Raw genomic sequence first — 15423 nt, 5'->3', positions numbered from 1 at the left:
CTCTCAGCACTGCTTTATCAGCATGACTGTTTTGAGCACAGTGTTGCCAAAGCATAGTGCAGTCTGAAGCTCATTATGCTCAATACATGTAATAGCACGAACGTGTTAGGAACCAATACTAAGGATAATAGTGAGGATAGCAGCTCTCTCTTATATGCCTTGCAAAATCTTGACTGTTTATTTCTCTATGTGTGTTTGGGTATGTTTTGCAGACTCAGAGGGGAAGCTAATCAGAGGGACGCAGCTGGTCAATATGACCCTGATGATGCATAACTGGGTCGTGCCGTCACACGCCTTCGCCCATAAGCTGCTTTCTCTATATCCTCCAGTCTTTTGTTAATTCTGCACCATTTTTTCCTCTCCAAATAGCACTGGTGCCTTTGGGTTACACTGTTGATGATGATGACAGTGATGATGTGTGTATTTGAGGATGTGAACGTCTTGTTAGATATGGTTAGATAAGATGATATAGATGGTTATAGATGGTGTTTTAAAGTACCAATCCGGCCAAACATTACTTACAAATGCTAGCAGTTATTTTCTTGGCTTTTCTTATGTCTGTTCTGGAGATCAAATTTCCAAAAACACACACTTTTTAACTTCTCAAATTAAAGTAAACAGGCTATTTTTTCATTATGTGCCTTTAAATGGGACATATTATGAAAAGCTCACCTTTTTCCTTGTTGGGTATCTGGAGTGCCTACAAAAGGCAGGTGAGGTTGAAATTTGTCAGGATGCAGGCTGTGTGTTATTTGGGCTTCATTAAAGAATGTATCGTGGGCACAAAAACATTAGATTGCGGACAAACAAACTGTAGCATATGTGTATATCAGCTCTGAGTAGTATTCGATTTGAGTAGCTGTAAACGTAAGGACTGAGATACAGGTACTACAGCAGACAACCACAGAGAGATTGAGCTGTGAACTCAAGGTGAAGTAAACAATGGCTAGCTAGTGCAAACTGGGACGAATGACAATACACGTAAAACTAAGGTCTAAGAATTCACATTGCCGAGGCAGAGGAGGAAGGAATAAAAGTTTGGTAAGCTCAATACCTATACAATCTTTGATTGGCTGGTCTGTATTGTAGCTTGTTCAAAAAGCAACCCAGTCTCAAACGCTCACTAGCTCCTCTAGCCTGATTGGGTGGAGCTAAACTACTGTAGGCTGGATAGGTGGTTATATATATAAATGCTGTGTTTTTGTTTTTTGGGGGTTTTTTGTGACGCCACAGAGATAGTGCTTTTGTAGATTAGATCTACATCAAACTTCTCTCAGATATATCGTGACATGGGCCCTTTATGTGTGTGCCACTGAGTGAATGTAACTAGTTATCCACCTTTGGCAATTATGTTGGATCAACCGTGCTAGACAGGTTTCCTCACAAGGAACAAAGAAGTATTATGTATCATATCATGTAATGTCCACAGACGTGCATAGAAGCATGCCTGAAGGGTTCGAATAATACTTCAGGACTCAGACAGAGCTACCCACAGCATCACATGGCATCTAATCCCCTCAACAACGGAGCCTTGTTTTGCCTGAGGACATTTGCAAATCTGTGGGTAGACTGGCTTCTCTTAGCTTATTTGTTTGTGTGTGGGAGATGGGGTGTGTGTCTTCCGGCTGTTCTGACGACTCTTCCTTAACTGGGGATCACCTACAAGGACTGTCCTGTAGAAAAGAGGGCCCAGAGACGACCGCAGATCTGTCACTTTATCAGGTCAGTGGATGAACTGCTGTGAGATTGGAGGCAGGAGTTGGAATCACTATTTGTCGTTATATGAGGGTATAGTCTAGTATAACTTCTACAGTGTCAATAAATATTGCATAAATTACTGATTAAAAAAAAAAATATTTGTATATATTTTTTATAATATTAAATAAAAACATACATGGATTCATCCAGTTTTTTTGCAATCTGAATATAAGTTTAATAAAGTAGCATCAGTATATATAAACAATATTATTGGTTATGCTGTATTAATCCAGTATTTATAGTATTTTAGAGATTTAAGAGATTATATATATATATATATATATATATATATATATATATATATATATAAATTTTATGTATCAATTTACTTATTGTTATTAATTTAACATTATTCTTGATGCTTCTTCAAGATCATTTTAATATAAATGACTTAAAGGTATTTGCAGGACTATAAATTGGTTCTCATTCTTAGTTTGATCTTATTATAATTGCTCTGTCCTCTCTCAGACACTGGATAGCACAGTTCCCTCTGGTGTTTGAGACTGACCCTCTCCTGGAGGAGGTAATGGGCGATTTGTGGGCTCTGGTCCGGGTTGAGAAGGACTCTCACTGCCAGTTGATCGACACGCCATACCTGTGAGTGAGACCAAGCCTTTACACACCTTTTCCTGAATCGTGTCAGTCAGTATATGAGCATGTGATCCTTGGGGAAGTGACGGCTTGTTTTGGCCTGTGATGGTTTGGATGACTAGGACATATAGATCTCATATTAAATGAGTCAGACTGTACTAAGGAGTTCCTCTCCCCGCCCAAACATGACCTAATTTCAACAGTTTGGAAGCAGTGCATACCTGCTTTGTTAGTAATCTCAGCCTGATATTAGGATATTCCTGGAGTAATGCATCCTGAGTTCCAGACCGTTAGCGTCATTCCATAATAGAGGTGTAGTAGACCAAGCCGCAGCCTAAATCCTCACCCAGTTCACTCACGGCATTAACAACAGAATGATTTGCATGATAAAACATGTAATAAATCATGTGAACTTGTTTTTGCAGTAGGAGGGTTTGTGTTTATTTAGTCCAGCTGATCTCTATTTGCTGCACCTGTTACATTACCACAGACAGTAATTACAAAGCATTTCCTTATACTTACTTACTTCAACTTAAGCAACTGCTTCTATTGTGTATTTTAATTATAAGAGTGCTAAAGGAACTACCTACTGACTTCTACTTTCAGCATATTTATTGTGTGCTGAAGCAACTGTCCATTGACTTCTATTATAAATGTTTTTAGATTTAGCTGTCCATTGACTTTTATTATAGGTGTGTTTTAGATTTAGCTGTCCATTGACTTCTATTATAAATGTGTTTTAGATATATCTGTCCATTGACTTCTATTATAGGTGTGTTTTAGATTTAGCTGTCCATTGACTTCTATTATAGGTGTGTTTTAGATTTAGCTGTCCATTGACTTCTATTATAGGTGTGTTTTAGATTTAGCTGTCCATTGACTGCTATTTTATGTGTTTTGACTGTCCATTGACTTCTATTAGAAGTGTGTTTTAGTTGTAACTGTCTGTTGACTTCTGTTTTATGTGTTTTGACTGTCCATTGATTTCTATCATAAGCGTCTATTAGATTTAGCTGTCCATTGACGTTTATTAGAAGTGTGTTTTAGATATAACTGTCTGTTGACTTCTATTGTAAGAGTGTTTTAGATATAGCTGTCCATTGACTTCTGTTTGATGTGTTTTGACTGTCCATTGACTTCTATTAGAAATGTGTTTTAAATATAGCTGCCTATTGACTTCTATTATAAATGTCTTTTATATTTAGCTGTCCATTGACTTCTAGTTTATGTTTTTACTGTCCATTGACTTATATTAGAAGTGTGTTTTAAATATAGCCTCCCATTGACTTCTATTATAAGTATATAATTATTATAAGTAATTGCTAAAGCAATTGTCTATTTATTGTCTTTTTTAATGCATTTAAGTTTATTAATTATGTATTATACGTCAGTTTTGGTATAAGTTTGCTAGAGCAACTACTCATTGAACTCTATTATAAGTTTTGTTTTTATCTGCCCTTTGAGATCTATTATAAATGTGTTTTGGGCATACATGTACTAAAGCAACTACCCATTACCTTCTATTTTAGGTGTGTATGTGAACCAGGTGCGCTGAAGCAAGGCTTCTATTTTAAGTGTATTTTGTGTGTAAAAGCGCTGAAGCATTTGTCCTTTGACTGCTATTCTTATAAACGTGTTTTGAGCATAAGTGCACTGAAGCAACTGCTCATTGGTTTCTATTTTATGCCTGCTTTGAGTGTAAGTGTGCTGAAGACCGTACCTATTGACCTCTATTATAAATGGGTTTTAGGCAGAGATGTGCTGAAGCAACTGTCCATTGACCTCTATTATATGTGTGATTTGGGCATAAATCAGGGCATAAATAATTTCAGCAAATGTATTTGAGATACTGAAGCAACTGCTCATTGACTTCTATTATATGTGTTTTTTTTTTATATAGGCGTGCTAAAGCAAATGCCCATAGACTTCCATTGTAAATGTCTTTTGGGAATTGGTGCACTAAAGCAATGGCCTATTGACTTCCATTGTAAATGTTGGACATAGGTGTGCTGAAGCAATTGCCCAATAGTTTCTATAATAAATAAGTTTGAGTCAGCAGCGTTTTTTTTTCTCAGCAAATCTGTGTAATAGGAAATATTAATGTGCAGAACACTGGAGCAACGTATGAAGATTTATGTATATATGAAGTTTATACTGAAAAACCTCACAGGCAGTCTTGATGATCTCGATGTGACAGTCCTGCTCAGTCCTAAACTCAACAGAGATTCGTCTTGTATGTGTTGCTTATGCTTTTACAATCTGGTATTCAGATTCTCTTCAAGCCATAAATAAATGATTGCATTATTGTCAACAAATTCTTCATTAATCATGTTTTGATGTGTTGTTTTGTCTTTTTGAAAGCAGCAACCCTCCAGCGAACATTTCCCAGGCTCCTTCGCCATTGGTAAAAAAGAGGAAGGTCTCGCTGCTCTTTGACCACATGGAGGCCGACGAGATAGCGGAACACCTCAGCTATTTGGAGTTTAAAAACTTCTGCAGCGTTTCAGTGAGTCAGCCTCAAACACTCACCACACCCGCTCACACCTTCCAAATTTCCTCAAGACACAGTCTGCTACGCACTGCACAGTAAACACAAATTGCTTCATAGGCCTTCCATTAGTAGGATCCAGCTGTATCTCTAATCGTTTATCTTTTAAGTCTTAGTCAGTGTGACTGATAATTGCTTGGTGATACATACAGTAGCCTACCAGTCAAAATACACACAACACAAGGCTTGAGTGTACAGTATAGTTTCACAATGTCTCTCAACGTTGTGTTTTCAGCAGCCTTTAAGGTCTCAGCAAGTGTGGATCTTCTTCATGTAAAAAAGCATTCCAGGAGGCTCCTCATGGAGCTAAAAAATATCAAAGTTATGCAGTAACTGATTATAGAGCGTGTTTTGAGCTAACTCAACTTAGATTAGTCATAAGTTCTCCTATCTCACAATCTTTACTTCTGCATCTCAGTTTGGTCAACAATACATATTGAGTTGTGCTTCAAAAACACGAGTAAATGAGCTGCAGCTGAAATTGATTAAAATTGTTTCCTATTCTCAAACTCCTGTCTCTTAACATTCAAGAGCTGTGAAGCCATGTAAAGATCTGTGTTCAAAAAAGAATGGAAAGGTGAATTTACTCAGAACTGACTTTTTATGTTGTGTAATTTCACAACTCTAGGGTGGCCCTACAGTCTAACTGCTGTTCATCAAGTGTGAAGATTTTAAAAATTTAATCCCAGCTAGGGCTCAGCACTCCACTGTCAAAAGCCTGGGGTGTGGGGGGTCTGTGGACGTCATGTGACAGGGGGAGTTCTAACTTGCAGATGGAAATAAATAGTAAACAAATTGAGGGGGAGGTTAAAACACATACTGAACATCTTACACAACATTTAATCAAAAATTTTAATCTACAGCTCATTTACTACTGTTTTTTACTACTGCCCTAATTTAATTTAACTAACCCTAACCCTTTAACAGCTTATTTGTTATTCCAAACATCTAAGGATAGCCTCACCAGTTTGTGCAGACGTCCCTGTAGTTACTGAATAATACACAATATTGTGCAATAAGCCTTTCTGCGTTAAGGGGTTAAACTGTATTGTTGTCCAATCTGAGAGAAGTAAAAATGTGAGTTAGGAGAACTTTAGACTAAACTAGATTGAGTTACTGTAACTCCAAAAATGCTCCGTAATCAGTTAGTGAATCATTTTAAGTTGGTCTGACAAACTTTTTTAAAGGGGTGGGGGGTATGTAGTTGATTTGTGTGGAATTGAATGGCATCTGCATAAATTAATATCTCTTTTTGAGTTTATTATTCCATGATTCCATTGAGTTTATATATCTACCTGACAGTCTTAAAGGTATTTAAGTTAAAATAGTGACTCTGTAGTTTTTTTACAGTAAAAATAAAGACAACTGTTCTATAAGTAGAAGGATGATCAAACGTTTGAATGCTACAGTATCAAATACTTGCAGTCATATTGAGGTAAACTGAAACTACCATGACTGGCTTAAAGTTAGACTGCAAATTCATTGGTTCTGAGATGACTGGGACGTTTCAGACTATAGTCGGCAGTGCAGAGTTTGTGATTGTTCTGCTGATTTTGTGATTGATAAGTGTGTGATGTTTTTGCTGTGCTAGTTCCTGGATTACCGCAGTTATGTGGTGCACGGCTCAGTGCGGAATAACCCGGCTCTGGAGCGATCCGTCATGCTGTGTAACGGAGTGTCCCAGTGGGTCCAGCTCATGATACTTAACAGACACACTTCACAGCAGAGGGCTGAGGTCTTCACAAAATTCATTCATGTAGCACAGGTACACCCAAATACACACTCACACTCTTACACACTCTTTTTATGTGTTTATTTATTTATTTGTTTGTTTGTTTGTTTATTTATTAAAATAAACTATTAAACTATTAATAAATTATTATTTATTTATTATATATCATGATGAATGTACCAATAGATATGCCACAAAATGACTCCCTTCTGTGAAGTTACTATTTAATCTATGAATGCTTATGTAATAATAGTGCAAAAATATGGGTACCCTGGCCAAATGACACATTTGTTGATTATTAAAAATAAGCTGCACATTTTAGACACAGTTCCTATTATTATTTTTTTTTTAATTTAAACAAAGAAGCTGGAAAAAATGACCATAGTATATTGGATGTGCCATTGATTTTGTACATTTGTACAACATTTAATAGTATTTAAATATGTAAAAAATTAAAATAAATAGAAAATCACAAAACGTGTGTGTGCCCAAACTTGTGAAATTATATTTCCAAAAATGTAATTTTACTGGAAAATGATTTTTGACGTAATGTGAATCTGGCAGTTCTTTAGATTCTTTTAATATTTTATGATGAACAGACCTATAAAGCATGCCAATAGAAATATATATATTGTTTATCCAATATCCAACAAAATAAAGATGAGGAATACTTGCATGAGGAAACCTGCAGCTGATCAGTGTTTATTAAGCAGTAACAGTATCCTCGATATAAAGCATATTGTTATCATAATCAAAATTGATCACGATACGATACAATATCATCATATTGCCCAGCTCTAATAACAAAAAACAAACAAATATATATACATAAATATATAAATATATATATACAGAACATTATACAGAACATATATATATATACTATATATACAGATATATATATAATATCTGATTAATGATCTGAAGTTCCAGTATTACAGTAACATACAACAGGAAAGAAATGTTGAAATACTCTTCAGAAGATTGACGTAAAAAAAAAAAAAAGTGTGACAGGCACATTTCATCAAGACCCTGAGGCAGCACATTTTTAGGGTCTTGTTTGATGTTTGCAGGGTGACACACTGTTTATTTGATCATTTTTGTGCTGAATTTCCAGTGTTGTGGAAATGAGTAGAGTCATGACCCATTTCTACCTCAGCAACCAACACCCACTAAATCAACACATATCTGAGGATACTGTTGACTAGAGTACTGGTGGTGTACTAGATTACGGGAAGTGATGTCATTGTGTAAGCCCCGTTTTCTGCCCTTGAGCACTTGCTGTACTCCAGCGCAGGCACGCAAACTTGAGTAAACACGTAGGAAATGGTCTGATGTGTCTTGTGATGTGAGCGGATGCTAAACGCTGAGGCCTGTCATTGACGGCTTTGTTCCTGTGTTAGGAAAGGTTCGGGCAAGACACTTACATAACTTTCCTGACCATGTTGAGTAGGAACTTTACAGGAAATAGAGAAATAGTGTCTACGGCTGCCCGGCAGGGTGGCACACATTTATACACACACACACACACACACACACAAATAGCAAGCATAGAGAATGAACACAGACACACACACATGTGACATGAAAAGTGTCTGAAATATGGAACTGTAACCTCTAAGCTATTGTCTTTTTCACATTCTTCCCCTTCCTCTCTCGCTGTATGTGTGATCCGGGCGTGTGTGTGAGCAGAAGCTGAGAGCTCTGCAGAACTTTAACACTCTGATGGCGGTGATAGGCGGGTTGTGCCACAGCTCCATCTCCAGACTCAAAGACACAGCCAGCCTGCTCTCCTCTGACATCACCAAGGTTAGTGTAATCCCACAAAATGACCTCACATCATCTCCCAACACTGGAGCTCCCCAGCCGTTTCGTCCACTCGCCCATACACACAAACACATAGAGACGGCACCTTGCACCAGGCCTGAACATGTCAGCGTCAATTATCCAAACAACTAAAAACTACTTCCTGCAGTTTAGTTGTTGGAGAAAAGTATTCAACTCCCTTAAAAGCTCAAAGGGCTCTTTTTCTAGACATTTTCCAAATATAAAGTCAATATTTGTTGCTTGAATGTGCCACCACCATGCTTTATTGTTGGGATGGGATGATTCTTTGAGCAATGCCATAGAAGAACAACTTTTGGTTGTCACAGAAAGTGTGAGTGTGAAGAACTTTAAAATTGGTAAAGAAGCTTTACATTAAGCCTTACATCAAAGGCTCCATAAGCTTATACATCTCTATTACAAGCATGGTTCTCTGTGGAACCAAAAGTGGTTCTCCTATGGCATCTCTCAAATAACCATTTAAAGCACCTTTATCTTTGAAAGTGTATGCACTTTGTGTATTTCTCTTTAGTCTCAGCCACTGAACTCTGTAGTTCCTTCAAAGTGATTGTTGGCCTTTTGGTAGTTTCTCTAGGCAGTGCCAGGATGGTACGATGCAGCTTCCGTTTCCTTACAATAGGCCCATCAGTTTTGCCTGAAATTTCTAATCAGTAGCCTTTTCCAATCTTGTGCATGTCTATTATTTTATCTATTAGTTCCTCAGAATGCTCACTGGTCTTCAATTTGACAGCTGCCCATATGATTTACAGTTTATATACTGTAAATATCGTACTGACCTCCAGTTTATTTGACCCATCAACATGAGTGCTTATAATTATTTCAGCATAAGTAATAATAATTATAACATGCTTATCTCTCAGTGCTGAATGTTTCCCTGTCCGCAGAGTCTGAGTGAGCTGACAGAGCTGCTCTCCTCCTACAGTAACTACACTAACTACAGACGCGTCTACAGCGAGTGCACTGGCTTTAAGGTGCCCATACTGGGCGTCCACCTGAAGGACTTGATCTCCCTGAACGAAGCCCTGCCGGACTACCTGGAGGACGACAAGATCAACTTGGGCAAGCTGCAGCACCTGTACAGCAACATCAGTGATCTGCTGGCCATCCACAAGTGCAAACCGCCATTCGAGGCCAATAAGGACCTACTGCACCTCCTGACGGTGAGGAAAGGAGGCACGATGGCAGTTTGGGGGGTGGAGACTGGGGGGGAGATGGGGGGGGGGCTTTATACTTCTTGGAAGTATTTGTTTTAAGTCACGCGCTGAGCTCTTGGTGTTGTTATAAATACGTCTTCTGTTTGATGCAGCTGTACACAAAGTTTGAATAGAAAAACATAAACCTTTCCAAGCGTATACACCTGCCTGTTTCGTTGACCCAACAACACGGGCGCTTATTTTTAACCTGCAGCAGTATTTCTCTCAATAGCCATCTCGCTGTTATGAGCTTTTACCTCGCTCTGCTATATATATACACATATGATACTTAGAATGATGTGCTTTACGGCAGAGGTGCTTCTAGCGCTGCTTAATTTAGAACAGGTTGAGTAAGACTGGCCTTTATCAGCTGTACTTAAGGTCTGATTCCTTGCATACTTTCTTAAAATAATAATAATAATAATAATAATAATAATAAATACAAAGTAGAGCAATATACTTCTCCACTGTATCTCAGGCCAATGCAGGCCTAAGGCAGTGCTAAACTGTGTGCTAAACACTTACTGTATGTTTCTGTTCTCAACACAGCTCTCCCTGGACCTTTACTACACTGAGGATGAGATTTACGAGCTGTCTTATGCCAAGGAGCCTAAAAACCCCAAAATACAGGTAAAGAAAGTTGTTTCTCTCAAGCTAATCAATGTGCAGATAACAGCTGTGGGTGATGCTCATGAGACATTTGCTACACTGACAAGGGTACAACTTACACATGCACTCATATGCACTTTTTTACGTGGTAATTCACCACTTGTCAAAAGGGAAAGGATTCAGTAAGACCTCAGTGAAGCTGAGATGGCAGTTTCTCTGCATAAAACCTACTACAATACCCAGGTATTTATCAGAAAGGCTCATGTTTACCACAACCTCATGGCATTCTGGTAAAATACTGTTTAAAGCAACACTATGTAGGAATTTTACCTTTAAGTATTTTAAGAATAATGTTGATGCTCCACTAACTGTATTAAGGAGAATGGCGTCTCTGGCGTTGCCACCTCGGGGCTAGGAAGCTGCTACTGCTGCACAAGACCTAATCCCAGAACTGTGTAATGCTGTGTAACTCGAGTCATATTTGTGTAAAATCCTGTAATATTACTTTAATGCCTCAGTCCATTTGATTCTTCCAGTGTAGTCAGATGACCCCTATATATTTCTCAGCTTGTCAAGAAATGCATGTGTACATCTGTCATTGAGGTTGCGCTCAAAGCATGATTTGAATTTATGGCAGTGGAGTAAAAATTGATTACACTCCCCAACTGTGGGTGCCCATGAGCAAAGCCTGGCTTCTAGCACTGAAAGTATCCTGGTAATGCCACAGATATTCAGTGTAAAAAGAGCTTTAGGGCCCACATCTGTTAGGAACGTGTCTTAAAACAGTGAAAAAAATGTATATAATTCAAAACATATTTGAATTATATAATATATAAATATATTTGAATATATAAAACTTTACAACAAGAAAAAAAACTTCTTGACTTCAGTGGAAATCAGTATATAAATAAATGCAATAATACAATGTAAAAAATGTTTGATGTAATTTATCATTGCTGTTGGAGCAAAATCTTTCTAAGGGCAGTTTTACACCTGCATGTTTTAGTCCAGTTAAATCAAAGTCTGGTTGGCTTTCACCCTTGGTGTGATATATTTGGACAAGTGTGAACACAGTATTCACACTTGGATTCGGACCAAAACAACCACACTAAGACCCTTGACAGGAGGTGGTCTTGGTCCGGTCTCAAACAAACTCAGTAGTAGGGTAGTTTTTTTGTGGTGAGAACATGATCTGACCTGTCTGACCCAACTATCAGGTGCACTCCGCAAGTCTGAGCTGATCAGCTCTCATAGCCAGATGTTAACCTGGTGAATTGGCCAGATAATCACTACAGCTATGAACAAAGGCCGTCTCTGCTGTTCCTCCATGTTTAACTGCACAGAAATCTGCACTAGTCCAGAACACAGAACCCTTTTCCTGCATTTATTGTCTTGCTCCTGCCCCAGACAGTTCTGACTAATTAGCAGAGAGAACATTCTCAATGTGTTGTGATGTATTTTGATGGGTCTGGATACTGTGTTACAACTGTAATTTGGATGAAAAATGGCAGAATATTTGCTCCTGTTTTAGTAACGTTACCAGATTTTGTTCTTCCCATTGCTATTAATATGAAAATGTTATATTTATATGAATATTGTATATTCAAAGCTCATCTAAGTGAATCCCCAAGATCTCAGAACTGAACCCCCAGGGGACCAATCAACATGCACTTATTTTAACTGAGAAACTACTCATGCATGGTTACGAAGGAACTCCGCCAGTGACAAACAAACAGTGCACCAGTGTTGTGTTGCAAGTAGCAAGTCGCAAAATAGACTTCCTGTTTTAGGCCTTACTGCAGTAATCAACCGCCGATAAGCAGATGAAAGATTACGTCTAAAAACACAATGCATTTCAAACTGGGTCATTTCGGGTTGAAGTGCTAATCTTCTTTACAGCGTCTGCAGTGCCATCCAGTACACTCCTGCCACTCATCCAATGCACTCCCAGTTACTTACATTAGCACATAGCGTGAAAGCAGGTTTATCTGGTTGCGTTTAGTGTGTGTATTGGTTTGCATTTATACTGCAGGTTTTCTGTACGTAATGACTTGACCTTGTGACCTGTTTCCAGTTAGGGAGTATCCCTCCCTGTGTCTTGTACAGAGCGTTTAGTCTTTGTGCGCACACACTTCAAAGAAAACCACAAAAAAAGCATTGGAGCACTTACAGACGGCAGATCGTTATCTGTTTCTCTTTGAGCATGGGCATCATTACGTACGGGTTCTTCTTTTACCAGCCCACGAATGCGCCAGCCTGTGTTTTACATGTAAACGCTGAGCGCTTTGGAGTGGGTTTTTTTTTTTTTAGAACTTTCCAAAGTCAGTGATTTTCAGGGTCAAAAAACAAAGCCTGACGTTTTTTTCCACCAGCTAACTAAGTCTTAGGTTGGTGAAAGAGAGAAGAGTAACATTTTGGAATTAGGAACACACTTTCCCGCCATTGCACAGCAGAATTCTACTGTCACACTTATACTGGTGAACAGGGGAGGTCAGAGAAATTGGCAGGGAGCGATTGGGGGTTAAGTGCCTTCCTTAATGGAAGCTCAGCCATAAATTTTGAAGGAGACCTTTAAGACCTTTGAATGAACTCTGGCTTTGAGTCTGGGGACTATGCACTGTGTATCATTGCTGTCACACAAAAAACTTCTGTAGCAACTTTACAGGAGATGGAAAAAACCTTCTTAACCGTAAATGGAAGTCATTGTAAAAATATTTAATTCCAGGACATTTTGGAGCATTTCTATTGGTTCTTTCATCGTAGAATTCTGACCCGGTGTAAAGAACAACTGTCAGAAAGTCAAAAAATAAAAAATGCCAAAAAAAAAAATACATTTTTCATATCATTTTTTGTACTTTACTATGTAATACTGAATCAAACCAAACATGTTTTACCCTGAATTGGATGTCATTAAACTGATCCTACACTCTCAAAATAAGGGTGCTTTAAATGGTTCTTTAATCAAGGCCATAGAGAAAAAAAAAAACAAGTTTGGTTCCTTAAAGAACCATGTTTGTAATATAGATGTGTGGGTGTGAAGAGCCTTTAGACTGGTAAAGAACCTGTACATCAAGAAACCTTCTCTTTAAACTTTTTAAGAGCCAGTCGAAGCACCTCTATTCTTAAGCGTGCAGGTTAGCACTTAACCTTTTCAGGCTATACTTAGCTACATAAGCAGTATGCATGCTTATGGGCTGGGGCAGGAAGTCAAAACAGCCCCCACAAAAAAACGACCTCCTACTTAAGCTACAAGCTGACTGATTTTAAGGTTTAAATACTGTATAGGTTTAGGCATCATCTGTCGGTTCTTTTTACGCGAGTTTCCGTGTTCTACGGCCGGGCCTTTATTTGATTCTCTGCAAGGAACCAGAAACTCTGCCGCGAGGTCTGCAAGGTGCCTCTAGTGCCTCGATGTTTATTGAAATCACAACCAAAGTAATGCTGCTTGTTGCTGGTATTTGCTGACAAAGAAGAGGTTCTGGGGGGGGGGGGGGGGGGGGGCTCAGCGATTTAATGTGCAGCCGTTACGGCCTGGGGGTCGCGAGTACGAATCTGGAGCCATCCCACTTTGCCATCAGCAGCCGAAGTCTGAGAGAGCACAATTGGCCGTGCTCTCTCCCCTCATTGCTCTTAAAGCGATGTTGGCCGGCACAAGCGTCTGTTAGCTGGTGGGGTGGAGCAGGTCCTTAATCTCTTAGCGTCGGAAGCATTGCAATGTTAGGGGGGGGTTACGAACAGGTGGGTTAATTGGCAGTACCAGATTGGGAGAAAAGAATGAAACATTTGACAAAACAAAACAAAACAATACATAAATAAAAATGCTAAAATGATATGAACGATGCGCTGCGTGAGTCACATCACAAGTCTGTCTCAAGTGCACAAGAAAGGCTCTTGAGGAAGTGTGGAGTTTGAGGAGGACAGCAAAGCTTAGGGTGACATTTAGGACTGGGTTCAAGACTCCTAATTTCAAATTTCTTAAAACTGCTGCTTCCTCTAAACATGTCAGCCCTTCTGCTACATATGGCCGCCTGTGGTCTCTGAGTGCACACAGTGTGAAACCCTCCACACCTCATTTTTCAGTGATTCTAGTACAATATCCGGTTATTAACAGCACAGTATGTTCTGCTGCATACCTGGTGTAAATTCACTACAAGTTCAAACTCAGTTGAGCTCAGTTCTCCCTCTCTCTTTAGCCTGTAGCCCCTGTGAAGCCCCCGGTGGTTGCAGAGTGGGGGTCAGGCGTTGCTCCTCGGCTTGACCCTGACACCATTTCCAAGCACGTCAAGCAGATGGTGGACGTAAGTAAGAACCATTCTCCCAACAACACAGCAGCGGCCAGTTCCTGCCTGCTCTCTTTCACTTCCTTAACAGGCCCTATAAACCCTTCACACCCAAAATGGAACAAACCGCCGAGAGGAAACCCATCACTCTGCTTATATGCAATCTGTCTCCCCCTGCAGTCCATCATGAAGAACTACGACTTGAACATGGATGGATACATCTCGCTGGAGGACTTTGAGAAGATCGCTGCAAACTTCCCCTTCTCCTTCTGCACACATGACAGCGACAGGTAAAGGAGGAGGACCTAAGTCTTAAGTCTTGTAACATCAGAAAGCACGTTCCAGGGAGCTCTCTGTGTTTGCAGGGTAGAAGCAGTTGGGTTGCTTAACCCCTTACCCTTTGCTCTGTGACTTTTACGACACCCTAAGTATTACTAATCGGTAACTACATGCAAAGCAGTGCAAACTGCCTGAGTCGTTCCTAAGTTACAACAGTGGGTAAAAAAAAAAAAAGAAGCCAGGAACCATCAGTGGTTGCAAGGAGTTTAAGAGGTTAACTGACCCCAGCTGTAGACTGTGAGGTCTGAGACTTTACTGAAGCAAAAGTTTATGGACGTTTGAGCTCCATAAAGCTCTAAAGGAAGCTGGGTGTTGGTTAGAGTAGACGTCACATCCATCACTCCATTCCTAAAGTGCAGAAATGAAATACAATAAGGATGTGAGGGAATCCCAGGCAGGTGTCTTACACAAGGTGAAATGGTGTCTGTGTCATATTACTGTGTCCCATTCTATACATCTGTAGCTTAATACAAGGCCTGTACTCCCTCCTATGGTGACCTCATTGTGCCCTTGATGTGTACTACTGTT

The 15423-nt window shown here is 39.3% G+C and overlaps 1 protein-coding gene across 2 annotated transcripts in view; it reads left to right on the top strand.

Moving 5' to 3' along the window:
• rasgrp4 (RAS guanyl releasing protein 4) overlaps positions 1-15423 on the top strand; it is a 36730-nt gene that overhangs the window by 14145 nt on the left and 7162 nt on the right. For both annotated transcript variants that reach the window (XM_072694643.1, XM_072694642.1), the window contains exons 3-12: positions 213-318; positions 1660-1722; positions 2227-2355; positions 4714-4855; positions 6489-6662; positions 8322-8438; positions 9359-9634; positions 10217-10297; positions 14470-14574; positions 14737-14846. In XM_072694643.1, coding sequence (XP_072550744.1) covers positions 213-318; positions 1660-1722; positions 2227-2355; positions 4714-4855; positions 6489-6662; positions 8322-8438; positions 9359-9634; positions 10217-10297; positions 14470-14574; positions 14737-14846 — 1303 coding nt within the window. The remainder of the gene's footprint in view (positions 1-212; positions 319-1659; positions 1723-2226; positions 2356-4713; positions 4856-6488; positions 6663-8321; positions 8439-9358; positions 9635-10216; positions 10298-14469; positions 14575-14736; positions 14847-15423) is intronic.

This window comes from Salminus brasiliensis, chromosome 13, assembly GCF_030463535.1.
Source record: "Salminus brasiliensis chromosome 13, fSalBra1.hap2, whole genome shotgun sequence".
Lineage (NCBI taxonomy): Eukaryota > Metazoa > Chordata > Actinopteri > Characiformes > Bryconidae > Salminus > Salminus brasiliensis.
Note: the sequence above shows the minus strand (reverse complement) of the source record. Positions and strands in the feature narration are given on the sequence as shown.